General features: G+C 37.5%; 1 protein-coding gene across 1 annotated transcript in view; it reads right to left on the bottom strand.

Moving 5' to 3' along the window:
- anpeplb (alanyl (membrane) aminopeptidase-like b) overlaps positions 1 to 20,189 on the bottom strand; it is a 28,883-nt gene extending 8,694 nt beyond the window's left edge. The window contains exons 1-15 of the mRNA XM_028450630.1: positions 19,389 to 20,189; positions 16,567 to 16,709; positions 16,352 to 16,485; positions 16,135 to 16,255; positions 13,767 to 13,921; positions 13,577 to 13,690; positions 12,920 to 13,063; positions 10,635 to 10,700; positions 8,790 to 8,855; positions 7,836 to 7,978; positions 7,131 to 7,210; positions 6,242 to 6,375; positions 5,546 to 5,601; positions 5,023 to 5,170; positions 1,011 to 1,099 (exon numbers count right to left, since the gene is read on the bottom strand). Coding sequence (XP_028306431.1) covers positions 1,011 to 1,099; positions 5,023 to 5,170; positions 5,546 to 5,601; positions 6,242 to 6,375; positions 7,131 to 7,210; positions 7,836 to 7,978; positions 8,790 to 8,855; positions 10,635 to 10,700; positions 12,920 to 13,063; positions 13,577 to 13,690; positions 13,767 to 13,921; positions 16,135 to 16,255; positions 16,352 to 16,485; positions 16,567 to 16,709; positions 19,389 to 19,996 — 2,201 coding nt within the window. The 5' untranslated portion in view covers positions 19,997 to 20,189. The remainder of the gene's footprint in view (positions 1 to 1,010; positions 1,100 to 5,022; positions 5,171 to 5,545; positions 5,602 to 6,241; positions 6,376 to 7,130; positions 7,211 to 7,835; positions 7,979 to 8,789; positions 8,856 to 10,634; positions 10,701 to 12,919; positions 13,064 to 13,576; positions 13,691 to 13,766; positions 13,922 to 16,134; positions 16,256 to 16,351; positions 16,486 to 16,566; positions 16,710 to 19,388) is intronic.
- Between the last annotated feature and the right edge of the window lie 893 nt (positions 20,190 to 21,082).

Raw genomic sequence — 21,082 nt, 5'->3', positions numbered from 1 at the left:
AGGCTGAAATCAAGACTTATACTGCCTAACCCCATTTATAACTATGACACTATTACCAAAGTGTAATTTATTTCAATAAATACTTGATTAAAATGTGATTTAGTCTAGAACTAGGGCCTAACAACTGTATGGAAAACACGGTGCTGTTATGTATATGAAGTCATTTATGTGAGTGTATCTGAACCATAGACTGTAAAAAAAGATGGACGATGCACTCTCACAAGGACGCGAAGCTATTTTTTTTTAGCTCCCCCTGCTGACTGGCTGCAGTATCAGTCAGAAACCCCGCCTCCTCAATGATAACGGATTGGAAGTTGGTCAAACTGTGAAGTTAAAATACTTGTCACATAATTTTTTTCCAAACCTGAACTCTGCTGTGATCATTATTTATTATCGCCCGACTCTGTGTTCAAATGCTCATTTTTCTGTGAAGTTTTTTTTAAATAAGTTATTTGAGGTTGAAAACGGAACTTGACGTCATATCTGACGGTGATTGGCAGCCGATGATTGGGCAGTATGCAAAATGGGCGGAGTGTGTTACTAGGGCTCCTCCCGCCGGACCCTACTGCGCAGACTCTGGCTCCAAATGATGTCAAATTTCCAAGATGGCAGCACCCCTAAGCACCGTATTCTGGCTTCAAGAACGTTGAGTGGGAACTATGGAGGACGTGACGTTGATCTTTTTTACAGTCTATGATCTGAACACACCCAAAACAACCTCTATTACTTCATTAGGCTCTGTGCCTCATAAGCACTCACACATTATCGGCAGTCCATGAACAGTGCACATGTGCTGATTTGTCATCAACATGTGTGCATGTGATGAAGCCATAAACGAGCACATCTGCTCTCCATTGGCGCTTTTGGACTACACAGTGGATTTGTAAAAAACTTTCAATTGCAGCCATGTGTAAATCTGTAAACCATCACCCAGGGTTTACGTCCTGTCTGTATACAACAGCTCTGAGTAGCAGCTGGATTAGTAAAAAAAAAAATCTGTGTTTGCTCACTGTGAGGCGTGATCATGTGGCACCGATGAGTTGTCTGTTTCATTCCTGTAGAAGTTGTACAGACCCTTCACCTGATTCTGGAGGTATGTCTGTGGGCAGAGAGAACTTTAAAGGAAATCTTGTGGTGTGGGGGGGGAGGGGTTTACTACTCATAAATGTCTGTTGTGAAGATAAATAAATGTATGCAGTAAATCACATTTACTACCTTTAGAGTTAACTTTTATGGTTACTTTGGATTTTATTGTTCTTATTGTAAAACCACTTAGATGAAATGGAAACAAAAGCCTCAGTGGGGGAACTATGAAACAAGACACAATAAGGTATTAAATTTATTTTTGCCAGATTTAAGTAATCCCTCAACCACATTCACATCTGATGTCCAGCTGTCGACCCTTTTCAGGATCTCGTCTTTTCTCTGCGTGCGTAATTTCCCTGAGCTTGTGTGTGTTTTTTTTCTCTGAGCCCTTTGACCTCCTCCCACAATTCAAAAACTTGTACATTAAGTTCACTGGAGACTCCCAAACTGACCACAGGAGTGATCAAGTGTGTGACTTGGCGCGTGTGTTGTTATCCCTACGATAACTGCCTTGTGTGCACCCCACGGCAGGATAAATGGGTGTGAGTTGACAACTGGATGGATGAGCGTAAACTATAGGCCAACTTTACTTGAACACAATCTGATGCCTTTCTAAATAATCCCTGTAATAGATAGGGTTACGGGTCACGGGAGAAGTTGCTAATGACTCATCTCTGCAGTAGTGCCCTTCAGAATAAGGTCAGTTACAGCAACATTTACCGACACACTTTAAATTTGCAGAAGAGTTATTAAAGAAAAAAACTTGCCACCCAAATCATCAGTGGATAACATTCTAGAACTCTAGTCACTCATTTACGCTACGTTCAGACAGCATCGTATTTTGGAGAAGTCCAATTTTTTAGTTTTGTGTGCTCGTTAGGGGTGTCCATTGCCATGAATCTAACAATACGATACGATTCACGCTTTGCATGTCACGATACGATATGTCCCAATACTAAACAATACAATAACATTGTATCAGTAATTACAAAATTCACCTTGACAAATACAAAATGGTATAAGATTTATTTTATTTTTTCAAACTTGTGAGAACAAGCAAATGTCTAGATCAGGGGTCTGCAACCTGCGGCTCTGGAGCCTCATGTGGCTCTTTTACTCTTTTGCAATGGCTCCCTATAGCTTTAAAAGAATAAAAAACAATGAATTGTTATTTTTCTTACAGAGGGTATCGATGATTGATGACATTAACTTCAAATACAATTATGATAAAACAATTTGTTAAGCTAAAAAATAAATCACATTGTGCAATAACTCTGCCATCTTCCTACTTCATCAACCAACAACTTTCCTGCACCTGTGGCTAACCATAAATTTTAAGATAACTAAACTAACAAAAACACTATTCTGGAAGAAAATAGAGATTTTATTTGTTTGGGGAAAGATTTATTTAATTGCCAACATGTCGGCTTAATATGCATGCTTGATATGTTGCAAGAAATGAGCAATTGGCATGTGACATCACATGATCATGTGTTATCAAATTCAAGTTATTTTTTGTAACCCTTTCAATCCATTAACTCATAACATTTTTCTATACTATTTTAAGTGTTTAGAATTTTAAACACTATTTTCTTCATTGAGAAGGTATTTTTTCGGCTCCAGAAGGATTTTAATCCAGGTGAGATTAGACAAAATGGCTCCTTTCAGAGTAAAGGTTGCAGACCCCTGGTCTAGATCAAAACCAAGTGTTATGTTTATCAAACTGTCAAATTAAATTATTGTACAAATGTAACATACATCTAGAAAAGTGCCCAGTATGCTAAAGTGCTATAGCTAAAATGCATTGATGAGTGAGGTAGTTTAACAAGGTCTGATGTGGTTCACTGACATCTAGTGACCATCCGTTTATGTGCTATGCATATGTTAGCGCAATTTAAAAAAAAAAAAAATGTTAGAAAACATCATTAAAAAAATCGATTTGGACATTTTTTGGATCGATACGGTAATTGCGCAAGAAATATCGCAATTTATCCCCGAATAGATTTTTTCTTACGCCCTTAGTGCTTGTTCATATTACACATTAAATGCGACTCATATCAGTTTGGAGTATGAACTGAATGCAACACTGAAGTGACCCAATGTGCAAAAGATTTCCTGAGGTAATACTTTACCACGCAGTCACGCCTCGGCGTGTGTGTTTCTCTACAACCGAAGTCAGCATCATAACGGTCAACCACTTTTTTAAAGGGCCCATGTTAAGCTAAATTAACTTTTCTGTGCTTTAAACATCATAAAGTGCTGTATGGGCTTCATACACATTCCCAAAGTTTTTTTTTTCATTGATTCCCTCAGTCGTTAGTTAGAGGGTGATTTGCTCCTTTCTTACTGCAGGGTGAGCCCAAACACCTCGCTCCAATTTGATGACGCGTTCACACTTTGATGACAAATTTGACGTGGCACTCAGCTGGAGAAGCCGCGCCTCCAGGAAACTCTCTGCCATGATTGGCATGTAAACAGACACACCCACGAAGGTGAGCATTTCAGCGTCCTTCGTGCAGTGCTATGTATGTATTTTCTACAGTCTATGTATGTACCAGTGAACGCTCCGCCCCCACACTCTGCCTCATGTTTATAAAGCAGCATGAGCTCGGCTACGGAATGGGTGGGAGGAGGGAGGGCGGGCCGTCCTCTGGCCCTACGTCATCGTGCAGGGAGGAGGAAGGCAGTGTCCCGTCTATAGATACGCCCACTCATGAATATGCATAAGTAGGCCACAAATCAGCCTGTTTGTAGAGTTGCTCAGAAAGTGACTTTTCAGAGGCTAAAACTCTGGAAAAAAGGTGAGTTTTGGAAAATAAACCTTAAATACTATGTTTTTGGGGTTCTTAGAACAAATGGAGATGGGTGAAAAATAGTATGACATGGGACCTTTAAAGACTGTCCACTTTCCAGTCCGTCCTCCTCAATGGCTATTTTATTTTCCCCGCTGCTCGTACTGAGATGCAGAATTGTGATGTTTTTTGCATTTAAATGACATAAAGGTCAGATAAATGCGATAAATGGCCTTTCAGACATCAATCACATTGCAAAATATCAGATACGTATCAGATTTACGACCACAAATGAAAGAGGCCAAACAGATTGGATATGCTGTAGGTCGGATTAAAAAAAAAATATATATATCTGATTTAGGCCACATTTGCCTGCAGTCTGAACGTAGCCTAATTGTGCCTAAATTAACTGCTGGTGGTGTTTGTCAATCGCAGAATGATATCTCCCGTGCAGATAGGAGTTTGGCTGGTGAGTGGTTAAACTTGCACACATGAATGTACTTTATATGATGGTCAAAAGCTGAAAAATAAAACTTACTATTAATCAAACTGTTACTAATTCATGTGGGAAAAGTTTTTGGAGTCATTTATACCGTGTATCCTTCAAATATTCCTTTATATGTGGGCAACATTCAGCCAATCAGCTTTCGCATAATTTTCTCGTCATATCAGGCTAATTTTTTGTATTTCTGCTCCCAGACAAGTGTATTATGAAATAATATTTAAATCTGCCATTTTAGAGCTTGGTTGAATGTTATCATCTTCCTTGGACATTATGACATTATTCCTAAGACGACCAGGATCATTACAGTGGATGGATTTTGACGTTGCACTCACCAATAAATGAAAAACCGGCCTTGGAAAATGCCAATAGGTGCAACATTTGGATGCCAATATGAGCCATCTTACTACAGATCAACTCATTTCTTACAACTAAACAATGAAGACACCTGAAAACGGGAAAGTCTTCGCTACCATGGGAACCATCGGATGCCTTTAACTGCATTAAACCAGTTGGAGTTCCATGAATGGAGCACTTCCTTGAGTCATCACTACATCACAATTTGCCGAACATGGCTCATTTGAAGTCTCTTCATTTTTTGTCTTTATTCACTAATGATCATTTTCTTTGGAAGATACTTGCCTGCATTGGACCGTAGACCTCGCAGCGGTCAAACATAATGACAAAGTATTCAAGATTCTTCACTGCTGAATCCCAGGGAAGGTACGCTCTCTCTTTACTCAGGAAGCGGGTAAAGTTCAGTGCTAGAGTCACATTAACCAGTTTGGCTCTGAAGAAAAAATAAATTAAATTAGCCCCAAAGTACTGAGCTTCTTTCGTTACCCTGTGAGTTCAAAACTATCCAAAAACAGTTAAGAATAGGCTTCTGTTTATGTGTGTGTCTTCAATTGTTCTGATGTAATGTAACTACTAGTATCTGCAATTAGAACAAATGGTTTTCTGTTGCTTTGGACTGTACTGAAAGGTCGATTTGGATTTAAAAACTACAATGAAGGATGTCTAGGAAAAGGACATGGACATACTAATGATCATCAAACTATTTACTATATCCACTATGAATATACTTTACAAAATAAATGTGGTTTGCTGTTTTAATTTCGTGTTTTCTCTCGATTTCTTCTTTAATGTTAGTCAGAGTTGGTACCTTGCCAAGTTAAAGACGTCATCGATGAGCTGCCCTCTGTTGATCGGTGGAATCCGCTGGAAAAAAAAACCAAACGGACATTTCTCTTTGCATTAGGACGATCAATTCAATGAAACGGTGTTTCTGATTAACACATTTCTCATCAACCGGACTTTGGACTTTTCACTTGATCAATAAATGATATATTGATAAAAGAGGCTAGTAAAACTTGGCCCAAGTGTCTTATGTTGATATGTAACACCTGAGTTAGTGTTTTAAAGGAAAAACCTTTTGACTATATAGTACTCAATTATAAATCATAAAAATGGATTAGTTTTGGATTACAGTTTAGCTCAGTGACAGAACAATTATCTGTTGTCTTTTTTTGGCTTAAATTCTTTATGCTGAGGCCAGTTTGAATTACTTTCTGGTCCTCCAAAGACAATTCAGACATCACTGTTTCTTTCTTCTTCCTAGTTTGTAAAGGTTTTCCATGTGTAAAATGATAGTTTCATTGTTCCTCCCAAAGGCCTTGAGTCAGTTTCAAGTCACAGAAATCAGCCTGTTTAACATGCGAGTCCCTGCATTTCCAATCTGGTCCCAACAGGGGAATTCCAGCCCTTATCCTGTTTGGATTTCTTTCTTGTAACAACCCTATCCTCTGATGACAATAATCTGGGTTTATGTTTCATTCTGTGATTTTTGTCCAAAACTCACTTGTGGGTCTCTCTCCAGCTGCGTCAGGAGCCGTTCCCAGTTCTCTGGGTTGTAATTGACTCTATAGTATCCAGTGCTGTTCACGTTCACCAGGATCCACTCTCCACTCTTAGAAATAAACTCCTCCTTCTTTACTGATAAGGACAAGCATTGGCTGAATGTCAGTCATACCAATACAATAAAATATAGACAGAAAAACATGGACTTATTTGTATCTTTAGGTGGATGTTGTGGGCAGTTTATCAATCATTTCTCTTAATATATGTACACATTCTCTGTCTGCAATATCCTAACTTGGTTTATCCACTTGTTCTAACTGCCTCCATGAACTATAAACGCCTCCTTCCAGATGTTATGTCGGACCACTTCTTTTTTCTTTTCTTACCTCACAAACTTAGAATTATAATTATTTATTTTTTTGCCACATTCATAACAAAGACAGAGACAATTACAGAAAAAATGCTGACAGGTTACCATAGACTATTTACAAATCTTATATATTATACAACAGTGTGTGCGCGTGTGTGTGTGTGATATGATAATCATAATAATGGTTTTATGCTAAAAGTGGGTGAGGGCCGCAGACAATAACAACTTAATAAAAGACAAATATGTGGGGGAAAGGAACCATATATGTCTATATACTGTATATCTTTTGAAAGCTTGACTTAACAAGTTTTTGTTTGGTCTTTATATTTGGCCATGCTTGCACCTTGCAGTTCGTTTGCATATTTTTTCAGTAATCGTGACGAAAGCAAATAGAAAGTATTTTTTATTTAAGCCTGATTTTAAACAGGCTATTGTCTCCTTATCTTCAAACAAAGCGTGTCATGACATTTTTTTTCAGAGACCTGTGTTTACGTTGAGATTGTGTCCGTGTGTCTGTTACCTGGTCCTCTGACATCCAGCAGTACCATCGATGTGTCGGATGTATTTGACATGAATCTGATCGGGATTTGCCACCAAAGGCTATTCCAACAAAAGACAGGGTGCATGTTAAGATGTGGCCAGGACGTTTCATACACTCAAAAATCATCTGTATCAGCAACACGTTACAAATCCTCAGGGTTGTGTGTACGTAACATGACTAACTTTGGTTGACACTCCTGTGGTTTAAGAAGGACCTCAGTGAACAGGTCACAACAGGTGAAATGACTCACCGCAGCAACGTGGTAACAAAACACTGCCTTTACACAGTATAATTTACTGTAATCAGCTGCAGTGATTTCATGCAGGTCTGCCTACAACATACTCAGATGACTGATGTACTTTTGACAAAATACCTCACAGCTGGCTTTAATCACTTTAATGAAAGTCCAGCATTTGTTGGTTTGAACCATGTGACTACAATGTAACGTCTTCAGATGACTGTCCATGTAGCAATGGGTCAAATCATCTCAAAAGGGTTTTCTTGGACATTATAATAAGTTCATAGTACTCTAAAAGACGACTACATTAACTGTGCATCCATCTAATGCAGAACCTTTTTGACATGAGGAAACATTCACAATCATTTTCACATCAATGTAACCAGGCATTGATTCATTTTCAATTCTGTTTACGTTTCCCCATTCTCTGAATTTCAGGCACATACCTGGATTCAGCAGTGTTGTTGAACAGGAAATGTTTCTGGTAGATTTCACCTGAAGTTGTGTTGATGGTGATGACAGGATACCCAATTTGATTGACCCAAGGGTCCATCAACTTAGCAATGGAGATGGCACTGCTGGGGTCAGCCTACAAACACAAACTCAGGTTACGTTATTCAATAGTGTACTCTTAAGTGGTTCTAGATATTTGCAAAGATGTACACATGCATCCTCATGTTTACTTTGCAACTTTAATAATTCTGATGATTTGGATTCAACTTGTGGTGTTGCCAGTAAACAGATATAACGTAACAGGGCTGGGCAATTTTTAAAGCAACATTTGAGTTTCGATTCGATTTTTTTTTTTTTTCTTTCAATGCTCTTCAAAATGACTGCAGACATCAGATAAAATGTCAAAAGTGCAACTTTATTGCTGTGATTGTCCTCAAGAGTTAAAATGCATAGAACAATCCCAAAATAAAAAGTAAATGATTCTCTGTCATTCAACAATTTCAAGCTTTAACCCAGGTTTAAGTAAAAGTACAACAGCAACTTCACAGTAGCTTAAATTATTTGATTAAGAAATCAGATAACTACATATTTTATAACATATAACAAAAAAATAGCTCTACCCTTAGCATCTCAGCATAGTGGGAATAAAAATTGAAACGTGCCTATGGCACACATATAGCCTACTCAAAGGGTAAACAAAGAGGGGGCTGGCTCATATCACGCTACGGTAACCCACAAGGACAGAGAGCGAAAAAGTCAGAAAAACTGTGGTGCGAAAAACTTTTTTTTTTTTTTTTGAAAAAAATAAAAAATAATGAAATTCTTTTTTTTAACTCAAATTTACAAAATAAAAATCGTTTTTATCTACAAATTAGATTAATTGATTAAATCGTTTTTTTCTCCCAGCCCAATCGTAACTTTTTCAAAAAATGTCACCTTGATTTCACCTTTTGAATGTATTCCCAGAAGTCGTTCTGGTCTGCGGTTATTCCCTGGAATGCCTTCAGGTACATCTGCAGAACAGAGTTGAAGAACAGCATTTTGGGAAACTCATTTTTTTTCTTTTTTTTAGAGTAAGTTTTAAAAAATTAGCCTCATGGGGTCGAGGACAAAATCCAAACACAGCTGCTCGAAGCCAAACCCAACACAATATCAATTTAAATGCTTGGAGAAACCCATTTGCAGGCCTTGCAGGACTTGAAGGGAATGTTAAAATCGGCCTCTTCAAATATAATTCTCTTCCAGTAAATCATCACATCTCTCACGGGAAACATTATACACACAGAAAGGTGGGACACACACCAGGATAAAGCACACAGACTTTTGCAGTCAATCAGACATGAACCAGATGTTAAATTGTTTAATTTCCAAACATCGGTTTTGACATTTTGCTCAACAGATCATGGATCTGTGAACAGAAACTGGTGTTTGACATTATCTCATTGACAACATGAGAAAGTTCATGTTTTAGCCCAGAGGCTCAGTGGTCTATCCCAAAAAAAAAAAAAGAAGTGACGTGAGCTTTAAGTCACAAACTGATCCCAAAAGAAATAACAAATCTTGATCTAAACAAGTTAATGATGACAAACCTGCAAACATATTCAAAAGTTGGCTACAATATACAGCCTAACCAACAAAATATAAGATTACTCTTTTATTTAGCAGCTTTCTAATGCTTTTCTATAAGTTGAAACAAAAAGTACCCCGTAGTTTATATGATGACAGTTTATTGATTGAACAGACTAGTACGGTGCCTGTCAGAAGTATGTATTCATATAGTGGGAGGAGCTTAAGTAGAGTTGTCAATTATGACCAAATGAGTATGTGTTTGAAGGTTGGATGTACAAAGAGGTGTACATACTCTGTACTCTGTAGTGTTATAAAGGGGTTTATTTGTGGGTGCAAAGTAAAATACCGTGTGCGATTTCCCTGGTTTAATTCTATGGGACATGCGCATGATAAATGTGTTTGTTTTTTTGACTCATTTTTTTATATTTTTTTTCTGTAATGTATGTTTTTTTGAGTCATTATGTGTATTTTTGTATCTTTCTGATGTCTTTTTGTCCATTTTTTGTATAATTATTGTTTTTGTCGCCATTGTAATGAGATTCTGAAGTCATTTTGTGTATTTTTTGTAAATCTTTTGTTGTAGTTTTGTGAATTTCTGTTGTCATTTTGTGTATTGTTTGTATAAAAATTTAGTTTTGTGTATTGTGACTCATTTTCATATTTTTGTTGTTTTTTGTGTATTTTTTGTAATATATAATTTTTGGAGTCATTTTGTATGTTTTTGTGCCTTTCTGTGGTCATTTTGTGTACTTTTTGTCTAAATATGGTTTAGTTTTTTGTTTTATTTGACTCATTTAGTATATTTTTAGATGTGTGTGTGTGTGCGCGCACGCACACGCAGAACTTCCTTGGTTTATTAGAGAGATGTATAAACTCATTATGACAAGAAGGAGCTGTAATAAAACAATTGAGATAAGCTACTAACACAGCAGCTATAAAGATAAACTATGGTTTATTCCATTATAAAATAGTCTTCAAACAACTCTCTGAGTGTTCAGTTTTTCAAAAATCAAATGGTAATTTGCTTTTGTTACCAAATACTACAAAATGATGATTAAACATGAGCTTGAAAACACTTAGAAGGAAGACGTTAAAAAAAAAAAAAGTGATTGAAACAGTAACAGTACAAAGTAACCATTCAGCCTGATTACAAACTGTGTTTTGGAGGAAAATAAGAGTTATCATAAAGAATGACATGAAATCAAAAACAGTGTATGGCTTACTTTGATCCCATTGTTGAAAACATTTTCTCCAACAAAGTCAGCAAGCATCCGCAGCACGCTGGCACCCTGAGGGAGGAGCAAACAAAAAGTCCATGGAAATAGCAAGAAATACATTTTTTAATCGTACAAACCAATGGTTATAATAAAAAGAAAACTTAGAAAAATTACATAATGAAAGATAATTCGCCACACTGATGAGACAGACAACAAAACTGTACCTAAAAGGTGAATTTTATTAAGCTCTGAGGTTTTTTTTTGTGTGTGTGTTTTTTTAACGCAATATTATTAATCCTGTTGATTTAATCCAGACAGTTTTATGTGAGGAGTTCAATGAAAGAACTGGTGCCGTATGGACAATGATAATAAAGCACATAAAAACTGCTTGATTACAAATCCATTGTGGTGCTGTACGAAGCTAAAATGCTGTATATCATGTAGCTGTGTAATTAGCATGTTTGTTGGATTGGATATTCTAGTATAAAATGCTCTTCAGAAGAGCAATGAAACACTATAGAAAATACTAATCAATAATACAAATACTGAATTTTGATGCACTCCTATTCAAATTATTTTGATTACTCTCAAACATCTGCAACACAATCTCAAGGGGAAAAATTGATGAAAAGTCTGTTTTGTGTCAGTGTCACAATCTTCAAGAATGGTCTAGCTGAGTGCTTCCATTTATGTAGAGGCCAAGTACTTCAACTACAAACTTTAATTTTCCTCTCTTTATCAATAATATAATCAACAAGACCACCAAATAAATAAAATAAAGCTCCTCTAACTTTAGTATTTTCCCTACCAAAGGGCTTTCTAAACTTTGTACTAGAGTAAGTAGCTACTGCAAGTAGCTTTTTTGCTAGCGCTCTTCAGCTTAGGCTTCAGCATTTTCACATTGTTGCAAAATGTTGATAATAGCCCAAGTATTTATTTCAACAAACTAAGGGCTCTATTCTCCCATGCGCGTAAGTCCAAAAAGCCGCGCAGTAGCACTGTTTTTAGCTGTGTGCTATTCCCCCCTATACTTAAGTCAGTCACTTCATCCAAGTTACGCACTGTGGGTGGAGCGTCCCTGAAATGTGGGCATTCTCATTCAAATCTGGCTTTACGCGCATTCTCCGGTGTGCGTAAGTCCTTTTCCTCTTGCGCGCTTCTAACCCTGGAATAAGTGCAGCGCCCCAATACGGTGAAACATTATATTGCACTAGAAATATGGACTTAGTTACATTTGAAGCCGCATGGAATCAAATGTAATGTAGCTGTGATCACCCAGCTGCTGCTGCTACGCGATTAATTAAAACTGTGACAGACGCAGACTTCTGTCCACGTTGGACGCAGACTTCTGTCCACGTTGGACGCAGACTTCTGTCCACGTTGGTCACAGTGATTCAACTATTTTCATACTATGTCCAACGTAAAGTCACAGTTTGATCCACTACAGAGTGAAACAAGCTGTCATATGCAGATGAGGATGGAACACAAACTGTTCCCACACATATTTTAATGAGGCTCAGCTCAGGTCGCTTTAAACAATTTATATTTAAAACTGCGTATTATGGAAGCCAATAGTTCTGTTTCACTGTAAACATCCCTCTGTATTAAAGCAGGACGCTCTGCGCCCGTGTTATTTCCTCATATCTCCAGCATTTAACTCGGTCACGCTTTACAGCGACGACGATGATGATCAACTGTGACTCGAACAGAAGAATGTGGCCGATCCTCAGTCACACTGCAATAATCTGATCAATGATCAACGAAGGCATTTCAAATTAAAAGTGAACTTCATCATTTTCACGGATTTCAATGACATTTACAAGCGTTGGGAAAACTCCATGTTCCGTGATTTCTAGACAGCCCAAAAAAATGACATCACCGCCTCCTTTCCTTCAGCCTGCCTTCATTCACAGACTCCGTGGTTTTGTTCTACCTACGCGCGGTAGGCGTGTCAGGAGCCTGGAACGAAGGATACGCGTAGGAGAGAAGTGCGTAACTGCAGGCGCGCAAAAAAGCTCTTAAATTCAGACGGGAGAATATACTCCTAAGAGAATATGTTTTAATGAAATAGAATCTTTACTTGTTAACTTAACATTTGACTCAACATTTGATAATATCCTGTGTGTTTGGGTTTGTACAGTAATTCTAAAGTCAAACTAGCTGGCGGCTAACAAACCTGTGTTGCTATTTGCTATTGTGAATTAGCCACACTGGCTAGCGCTACTAAGCCATGGTGAAATCTTGGTGGTGGGGATGAGGCATTGTGTCTATTCACTATTGTGACTCCTAACCTTGTTGTAGGTGATGGAGTCGTACATTTGTCTAATGTCATCAATTGTCTGGACGTCCTCAGGCCGAGAGCTGAGAGGATGGGACGAGGTGAGAGCATCCGCCTCAAAAGCAAAATGAAGGGTTTCCATCATAAACACGTCTTTCTGAGGAAAAATACATGCAGGTCGGTCAATTGCTAGAATAAATATCAGTATTTGAAACTATTTATGAAAAAGATCATTTTAAGTTCGGTTTCCTATATTCAAAAAATAAGAAACAAATGAAGAAAATGTAATGTACATGGAATTGTGGTAAAAACCAAAGACATCATCATCAATAATAATAATAATTAATGTGCGTGTTTTCCTTGTATAAACAGTTTAATCTGCTCGCTGCAGCCGTTAATGGGCTAATGAATTGTTTGATGGATCTGAATTAAAAAAATTACTGTAATGATGACATTGAGGTTTTGTCTTCAAGCACCAGCATTAAAGTTTTACTCTTTAGTTGACAATTTTCAGCCTCGGATTTCCCGAAAACCCTTTTTCAAACTAATAAAAACTAAAGCTCTTAAAGATTCTATTCAATCCCAACCAATTGTTCCATCAGTTACTAAATTGTAGGTAGATTAAATTTCATGTAAATCTACTACCAGTATAGACAAAAATACTACTCACCATTTTAAATGTGGGCTCTACATAATCTACTGCAGGAAATGAAAAGTAAGTGGCAAAGCCTTCCTTTAGCCAGAGATCACTCCACCATTTTATGGTCACCAGGTTTCCAAACCACTGATGAAAAATGTATAAAATATGAGAATGATCAAAATGCCATTGAGTGTCAGTTGCCCACAGTTTGGCTCCTGACCTGGTGTGCCAGCTCATGTGCGACGATAATGGCGATATCTTCTTTGTGTAGCAGCGAGGACACTCCCTCCTCAAAGAGCAGGGATCCTTCCACATATGTAATAAGTCCCCAGTTTTCCATTGCAAGGGAGGCCAGGTCTGGCAACGCAATTTGGTCTGGAGGAATCAACAACAAAGGTGAATGAGCCTGGGAGCTGAGAGGCAACAGAATGTTTAAGCAGATGGGCTAACAATAAAGGGAACGTATTATGAAAAATCCAATTTTGCAGTGTTTTTGAGCACATATGAGGTAACTTGAGTGTCACAAAATGTGAAATAAAACCATCCAGTCCTTTGTGGTTTGTGTAAATCTTACAACACAGTACAAATACCCGCTGCTTTTTCCACCCATGGACTCCACCCCCAACTCAATTAAAACTTTTGCGTAAGTCCGCCATTGTTTTTTTCGCTAGCGAAGGAGTGAAGTTGCGTTCTCACCAAACGCAACTGTAGCGAATGCAGTTACTTCAATCCCCCGTGGTTATCACTATGTGATGTACGTTCATATCGGGGCTGTGTTGTAGGTCGATGTGTTGTTAACTGGCAGCATTAGTTTGTGATCTTTGAATCTGAGGCTGAAATGTGCACAAACAAAGTAAACTTTACTCTTTACTATACTCTGTACTCTGTACTGTTATAAAGGGGTTTATTTGTGGGTGCAAAGTAAAATAGCGTGTGCGATTTCCCTGGTTTAATTCTAAGGGACATGCGCATGATAAATGTGTTTGTTTTTTGACTCATTTTTTTATATATTTTTTTCCTGTAATGTATGTTTTTTTGAGTCATTATGTGTATTTTTGTATCTTTCTGTTGTCTTTTTGTGCATTTTTTGTATAATTATTGTTTTTGTCGCCATTGTAATGTGATTCTGAAGTCATTTTGTGTATTTTTTTGTACATTTTTTGTTGTAGTTTTGTGAATTTCTGTTGTCATTTTGTGTATTGTTTGTATAAAAATTTAGTTTTGTGTATTGTGACTCATTTTCATATTTTTGTTGTTTTTTTGTGTATTTTTTTGTAATATATGATTTTTGGAGTCATTTTGTATGTTTTTGTGCCTTTCTGTGGTCATTTTGTGTACTTTTTGTATAAATATGGTTTAGTTTTTTGTTTTATTTGACTCAATTAGTATATTTTTAGATGTGTGTGTGTGTGTGTGTGTGTGTGTGTGTGTGTGTGTGTGTGTGTGTGTGTGTGTGTGTGTTGAATCATATATTCATACGGCGGTGTGTTTACTTAGGCTTGTGAATGTTTATGAGCCAGCCTTGTGTTTACCACAGAATGTTGAGAAGTGGGTTTATGCTCTTTATGTCTTCATTTTAATTATTATTCCCCCAGAAAACCTGAAAAGGGGAAACATTTTAACCCCTTTTTACTTATTTCCTTTGGCCATTTTGCAACATTCTTTGTCCCATTTTCAAAAAGCTCTGACACTTTTTTTTTTACAGATTTTAACTACCTTTTGCCAATGAATATCTATTTTTTTTCCTTTTTTGTGTCAATTTTTGCCTGTTCTTTTATCCAATTTTTGTCATTTCTTTAATTTTTTGGCCACTTTACATCCTAACAAGCTATAAATACCACTTGTTTACTTTCTCCCCTGCATTTTGCCTCTTTTTGTTCCACATTTTTGCCCTTTTTCACTATTGTTGCCACATTTTGCCCGTTTAATCTACCCTTTGCCATTACATACCACCTAGTTCCTTCTTATTTACCCATTTTTTTTGGCCACGTTTTTCCCACTTTTGGACCATTTTTTGGCCACCTGTTACCATGTCTGCCTCCACTCGCTCGTCAAAAAAAGTAAAACGTAGTGGACTGGACCGGCTCACTTTGGGTCGACGGCCCAAGGTAAAGGTAAAGAGAAAAACCTTATACAAATGCAACCTGTGACAATCTGCAATCTTTACTAAAGCAACAAATATGCTGTGTTTACTATAGAGAGTCTTTAAAGTGCGGTGGCTGAGAAGTGCAAAAACATGTTTAAAAATTCCACAACAAATTTACAATTTCGAAAAGAACTTTTGCACTTACAATGCACCATTTTAAATCTGTGTCAACATTTGTAAGAGTTTTGCTATTTGCATTTTTTCTTTTAGTTCATATGTAAATTTGTTATGGCATTCATACAAGCGTTTTGCTGAAAAATTTATATTTGTTGTGGTATTTGTAAATGTGTTTTGCACTTCTCAGCCACTGTCCTTTAAAAATGTGTTTTCACACATTATGTGTGAGCAAAAAAAAAAAATCTGAAATGTTCAACAAACCTTCATCTGTCAGAAAAGAACAATACCAGTTGTAGAAGGACATAAGTTCAAAACAAATGGTTACCGAGCTTCCCCAGTGTATAGTCAATTTCAAAAAGCTTCTCAAAGAACGTCAGAGTCGATCCAGCGATGTGGGCGGCATATTTTGTGTGTCCTTTTTCAGTGGCTTCAGGTCGTGCATACGTCTGCACAAGAGAAAAATGACGTTAACGTAAACATGATATACAGTACATTCATACAGTTGTACTGAAGTAAAGATTAATCTCTGGAATGACACAAACTTTTATTTCCACTCGTTCGTGAGACGAGGGAATTGATGTAAACTCGGAAACGGCAAATGCGAACAAGTAGGTGGACATTCTTGGTGTTGGATAAAATTGAGTGTATTTCCATTCATCATCTATAATATTGGAGACTGAGAGAAAGGAAGGACTGTTAAAACCTTTGACGGTAACTTTTATTAAACTCTTTATTACATACTTTTTCCTCCTCTCACCTAGAATCGCTGTATTTCCCAGAGCTGATGTAGTTCGTCTGTGGATGATGGTCAAGTGGAATTCTGCCTTCATTGCTGGTTCATCGAAACAAGGAAATAACATTCTGGCATGTGTTGGCTCCATGTTGGTGGCAACAAGAAACCTGAGAACAGGATGTTCTGTTTGGTTAAGTTGGTTCTTCATGAGCTGAAGATAAGTAGTGATACTTATTTATTGGAAAACTCTACAACAGGGGTCACTAACGCGGTGTTCGCGGGGACCACGTTGCCTTCATGGACCATGTGAGGGTCCCTCAGGAGCTTTAGTCACAAATGAGCTCCATCTAAAATCTGATTAACGTTGCAGGATTAAAACTCACAACTATAAATACATATGATAGATGTAGTTAGTACTTAGTACAGTTAAATATGTTTTTATTTAGTATTAAATTAACCATCTTTCAATAACATGAAACATTGTGACAAATGTTTTTAGAAGCTGCAGATTTGGTGTAACCGCATGTTATATATAATAATATGATATTAAAAAAATTAAATGCAAGGTGGATTTTCCAAATTTTACATGTTTTACAATTAGTTAAAAGTTGTTTGTAGCTAAAACAACTACATAGGGATTTTCTATGAAATGTAGAAAATGAAACAATTGAATAATAAATTAAGAGAAATTGTGTTGAAACGTAAACATTTCCTACTTTTTAAGTGCCTGCTAGCACTTATATCTGGTTATTTTATCAGAACCAGATATAACTATTTAGACATATGCTTAGTCCAGATCAGAGATTAGAGGTGTACTGCTTCCAAACAAATGACTCATGGTAACACCGATTTTCTTCCAAATATTATAATTTTTTTTTTTCTTATCTTTTAAAGGGCCCGTGTTATGTTAAATCAACTTTTCTGTGCTTTAAACATCACAAAAGTGCTATTTGTGCTTCATACACATGCCCAAAGTGCTTTTTTCATTGATTCCCTCATCTCTGCCGTGATTGACATGTAACCGACACGCCCACGATGGTGAGCATTTCAACATCCTTCGCGCAGTGTAATGTATGTATTTTCTACAGTCTATGTATATTCCAGTAAACGCCCCGCCCCCACGCTCTGTCTCATGTTTATTAAGCAGCATGAGCTCGGCTACGGAGTGGGTGGGAGGAGGGCGGGTCGTCCTCTGGCCCTACGTCACCATGCGGAGATGAGGAAGTCAGTGCCCCGTCTATAGACACGCCTACTCATGAATATGCATAAATAGGCCACAAATCAGCCTGTTTGTAGAGTTGCTCAGAAAGTGACTTTTCAGAGGCTAAAACTCTGGAAAACAGGTGAGTTTTGGAAAATAAACCTCAAATACTATGTTTTTGGGGTTCTTAGAACAAATGGAGATGGGTGAAAAATAGCATGACATGGGACCTTTAACCTTACACAACTACAATTGCATATAACAAATTTTAGACATCTTAAAACACATTTTAGACATCTTAAAGAAAATTATTTACAGACAATATCTGTTAATTTCAAAAGATATACACACAAAACGCCTACACACCGCAAACAACATACCTGTTAAGGACTTTGGTCATGGTGGTGGGTTTTACAGTATGTGACGCTCAGTCACAGCTACAATGTTATCGTTTGATTCACTGTTCAGAAACAAGCAACAACATTTTTGCTGAGCAATACACTCAAAACTATAATTTTTAAATCTGTAACAAAAGTGAAATAACCAATACAAAACACAATGCTAGTTTTAATTAATATTTCAAATAAATGTATTACCTCCTGACAAAGTATGAACCAAAAGTAGACCTTAAACCACACATAGGCAACTGGCGGCCCAGGGGCCACATACGGCCCTCGGTCTAATTTTGTGCGGCCCCAAAAGTAAATGTACAAAATGACGGAAAAATACACAAAACAAGAGCAAGAATACATTAGGAAATACAAATAATTACAACATTGCAGGAAAATACAGTAAAAGACAAGAGAAAACAGAAAATACTTCAAAAATTAACAAATACAACAACAGTAATACAAAAATTACTCAGAAAAATAAACAAAATTACAGAAAATAACAACAAACGTACACAAAAAGACAATACAAACACAAAAAATGACTCTGCAAACCCTCCACAATATTAACAAACAAGCAAAACGACAACAGAAATACACAAAAATGACTTTAAAAAATGCAAAATGGCAACATAAATACACAATGACTCCAAAAAACATATATTTTACAGGAAAAATACACAAAAGGACAACAGAAATGCACAAAATGCCTCACGAGTAAGACAACAACAAACATACACAGAATGACAGAAAAACACACAAAATTACAATAAAAACGTTTTGTTCTTTGCTGTATTAATGCTCATATCGCTCATTATTCTAAATGCTGTCATGAATGTTGATCATGTGGCCCCGCTGTAATAAAAGTTGCCTACCTCTGCCTTAAACCATGGAAGATTCTGTTACATTACACAGGGGATCTGGACCAAAATACTGATTTTGGATCAGTTTCAATAATCAAAGAATCCCATTTCTTATCACTGGCGAAAATTTAAATAAATGCCATCTCAGTACATAATTGACAGATCTTTATTCAATTTGACTCAGTTATGTCGGGTTTGTTCCAGATAACTGTCAATATCTGGCAGAGAGGACATTTAGTGCTTGGCTGAGTTTTTCTTTTTTTAGTTTTGAGCTTTAGAATGACTTTAGGATAGTTCTACAAACTTATTTTTAGAAGAAAAAAAAATACTTTTACAAGTGTATTTAAAATGTTTCTTCAACATGGGACTTTTTCTATGGAAGAAGTTACTTACCTTAGGGCGTTTTCGTCATCTTCATCCTTGGGATAACCTTCAATGTATACGCATTCATAAAGTCCCTCAAGAGAAGCTGAAACCTCTCCCTCAAATGCCAGAAACAAACTGTAGTTCCCTCCAGCCATCAAATCCTCCTCCAAGTTCACTTTAAGAAAGTCGTTGACGTCCTCCTGCTGTTCCAAGTCAGAAACACCAATTTGTTCATTTGTGTCTTGGTTCATCACCCAGGGGTTGGAAAGGGTTAAGTCCATGCTGTGGAGGTAGATGCTGCGCGCTGCTTGGGTGCAGTGAAAGTGAACCGTGGAGTTTCCAGTGAAGAGCATAGTCTGATTAGGACTGGTTACATTGACCATCTCAATGATTCTGGTGTGAAACCAAGGCTGGAGGAAGATCTCGTAGCTCTCGGGCACCAGGTTCGTTGGCAGACGGCTGTCCGGCGGTGGAGCCGTGGTCGTGGGCGAGAAGGTTGGAGGTGGCGTCGGGTTCAAGATGTTAATCTCAGACTTGTACAGGATGGTCAGGGTGATGATTCCACTGATGATGGAGATGGTCAGCACGGCAAAGGCGGCGGCGAAGGCCTTGGACATACTGGACTTATTCGGCATGGCTGCCAATGGTCAGGACTGAAGGTTCCGTTCACAGAATTAGCTGATACGAGCTCCAGGATGCATCTGGTTATGTTTCTGCACTGACTGCTGTGTAACATCACTGTAACCTCCCTCCCATAAACTGGGCTTGGCCTGAGCAATTAGGCTTCGTGTTAGGATTAGGCATTAACCTGGACTAAGGAGCAAAGAGTAAAAGTGTTGAGGAGGGCGATGTTGGTTGTAAATGATCAGTTACGCTGTGCTTGTAAACATCTGGAGGTGATTTAATGGTCCTGCCACTAATACGGGGGGTTAGGTAAACCTCAAGGAACGCTGAATTCATCACTGCACTACGCAACTCATCACACATTCCTATAAACACTAAATACAACCACACAACGCCCTCAGAGTCCAGAGCATACATTGTTTCTGCGCTCCTTTACTTTGAAATCCACAGGCAGGTACAAGCCTCAGCTGCAGGGGCGAGGCTGTCCATTCAAGTCCAAGCAGACAACTGCATTTAGCAAAGAGAAATATATCAGAGTAGGACTGAGAAGTAGGATGGATAAGATAGAAGGAGGGTTGAAAATGAGATGAACAGAGATATGAGAAATACTAAAGAGACCCATCTAAGGGAGTGGTTCTAAACTTTTTTGGCTCAAGTCGACCCTTTCTCTTACTTTAGAATCCAAGTCCCCCCTTATGTCCGACTACAACATTTTCCTAAGAATTGTGTGAAAAAACAACTAACATAATGCATAATGATGGAATAGATCAGTGTTAACACACATTTCAAATAATCTCCTTTTGTAAATAAGTGGAACAGTATTTAGTGTCTCCTGAAGAGATTTATTTCTGTAGTTTTTGTCATTTACGGTCATTCCCTCCTGATGGGACCAAGACTGACCTTTGTATTTTGTGTAATTTGTTGTTGTTGTCTGTTCTTTTTATTACTCAGTATGTTTTTCTCTCATTTTGTGTTTTTGTTGTCGTTTTTGTGTGTTGTTGGTATTATTATTGGTGTCATTTGCTTGTTTATTATGTCATTTTTTATGTTTCCCTGTGATTTTTGTGTATTTTGTAGTGATTTTGTGTGTTTTTCTC

The sequence above is a fragment of the Gouania willdenowi genome, chromosome 6 (genome assembly GCF_900634775.1).
Source record: "Gouania willdenowi chromosome 6, fGouWil2.1, whole genome shotgun sequence".
In the NCBI taxonomy this organism is placed as follows: Eukaryota; Metazoa; Chordata; class Actinopteri; order Blenniiformes; family Gobiesocidae; genus Gouania; species Gouania willdenowi.
Note: the sequence above shows the minus strand (reverse complement) of the source record. Positions and strands in the feature narration are given on the sequence as shown.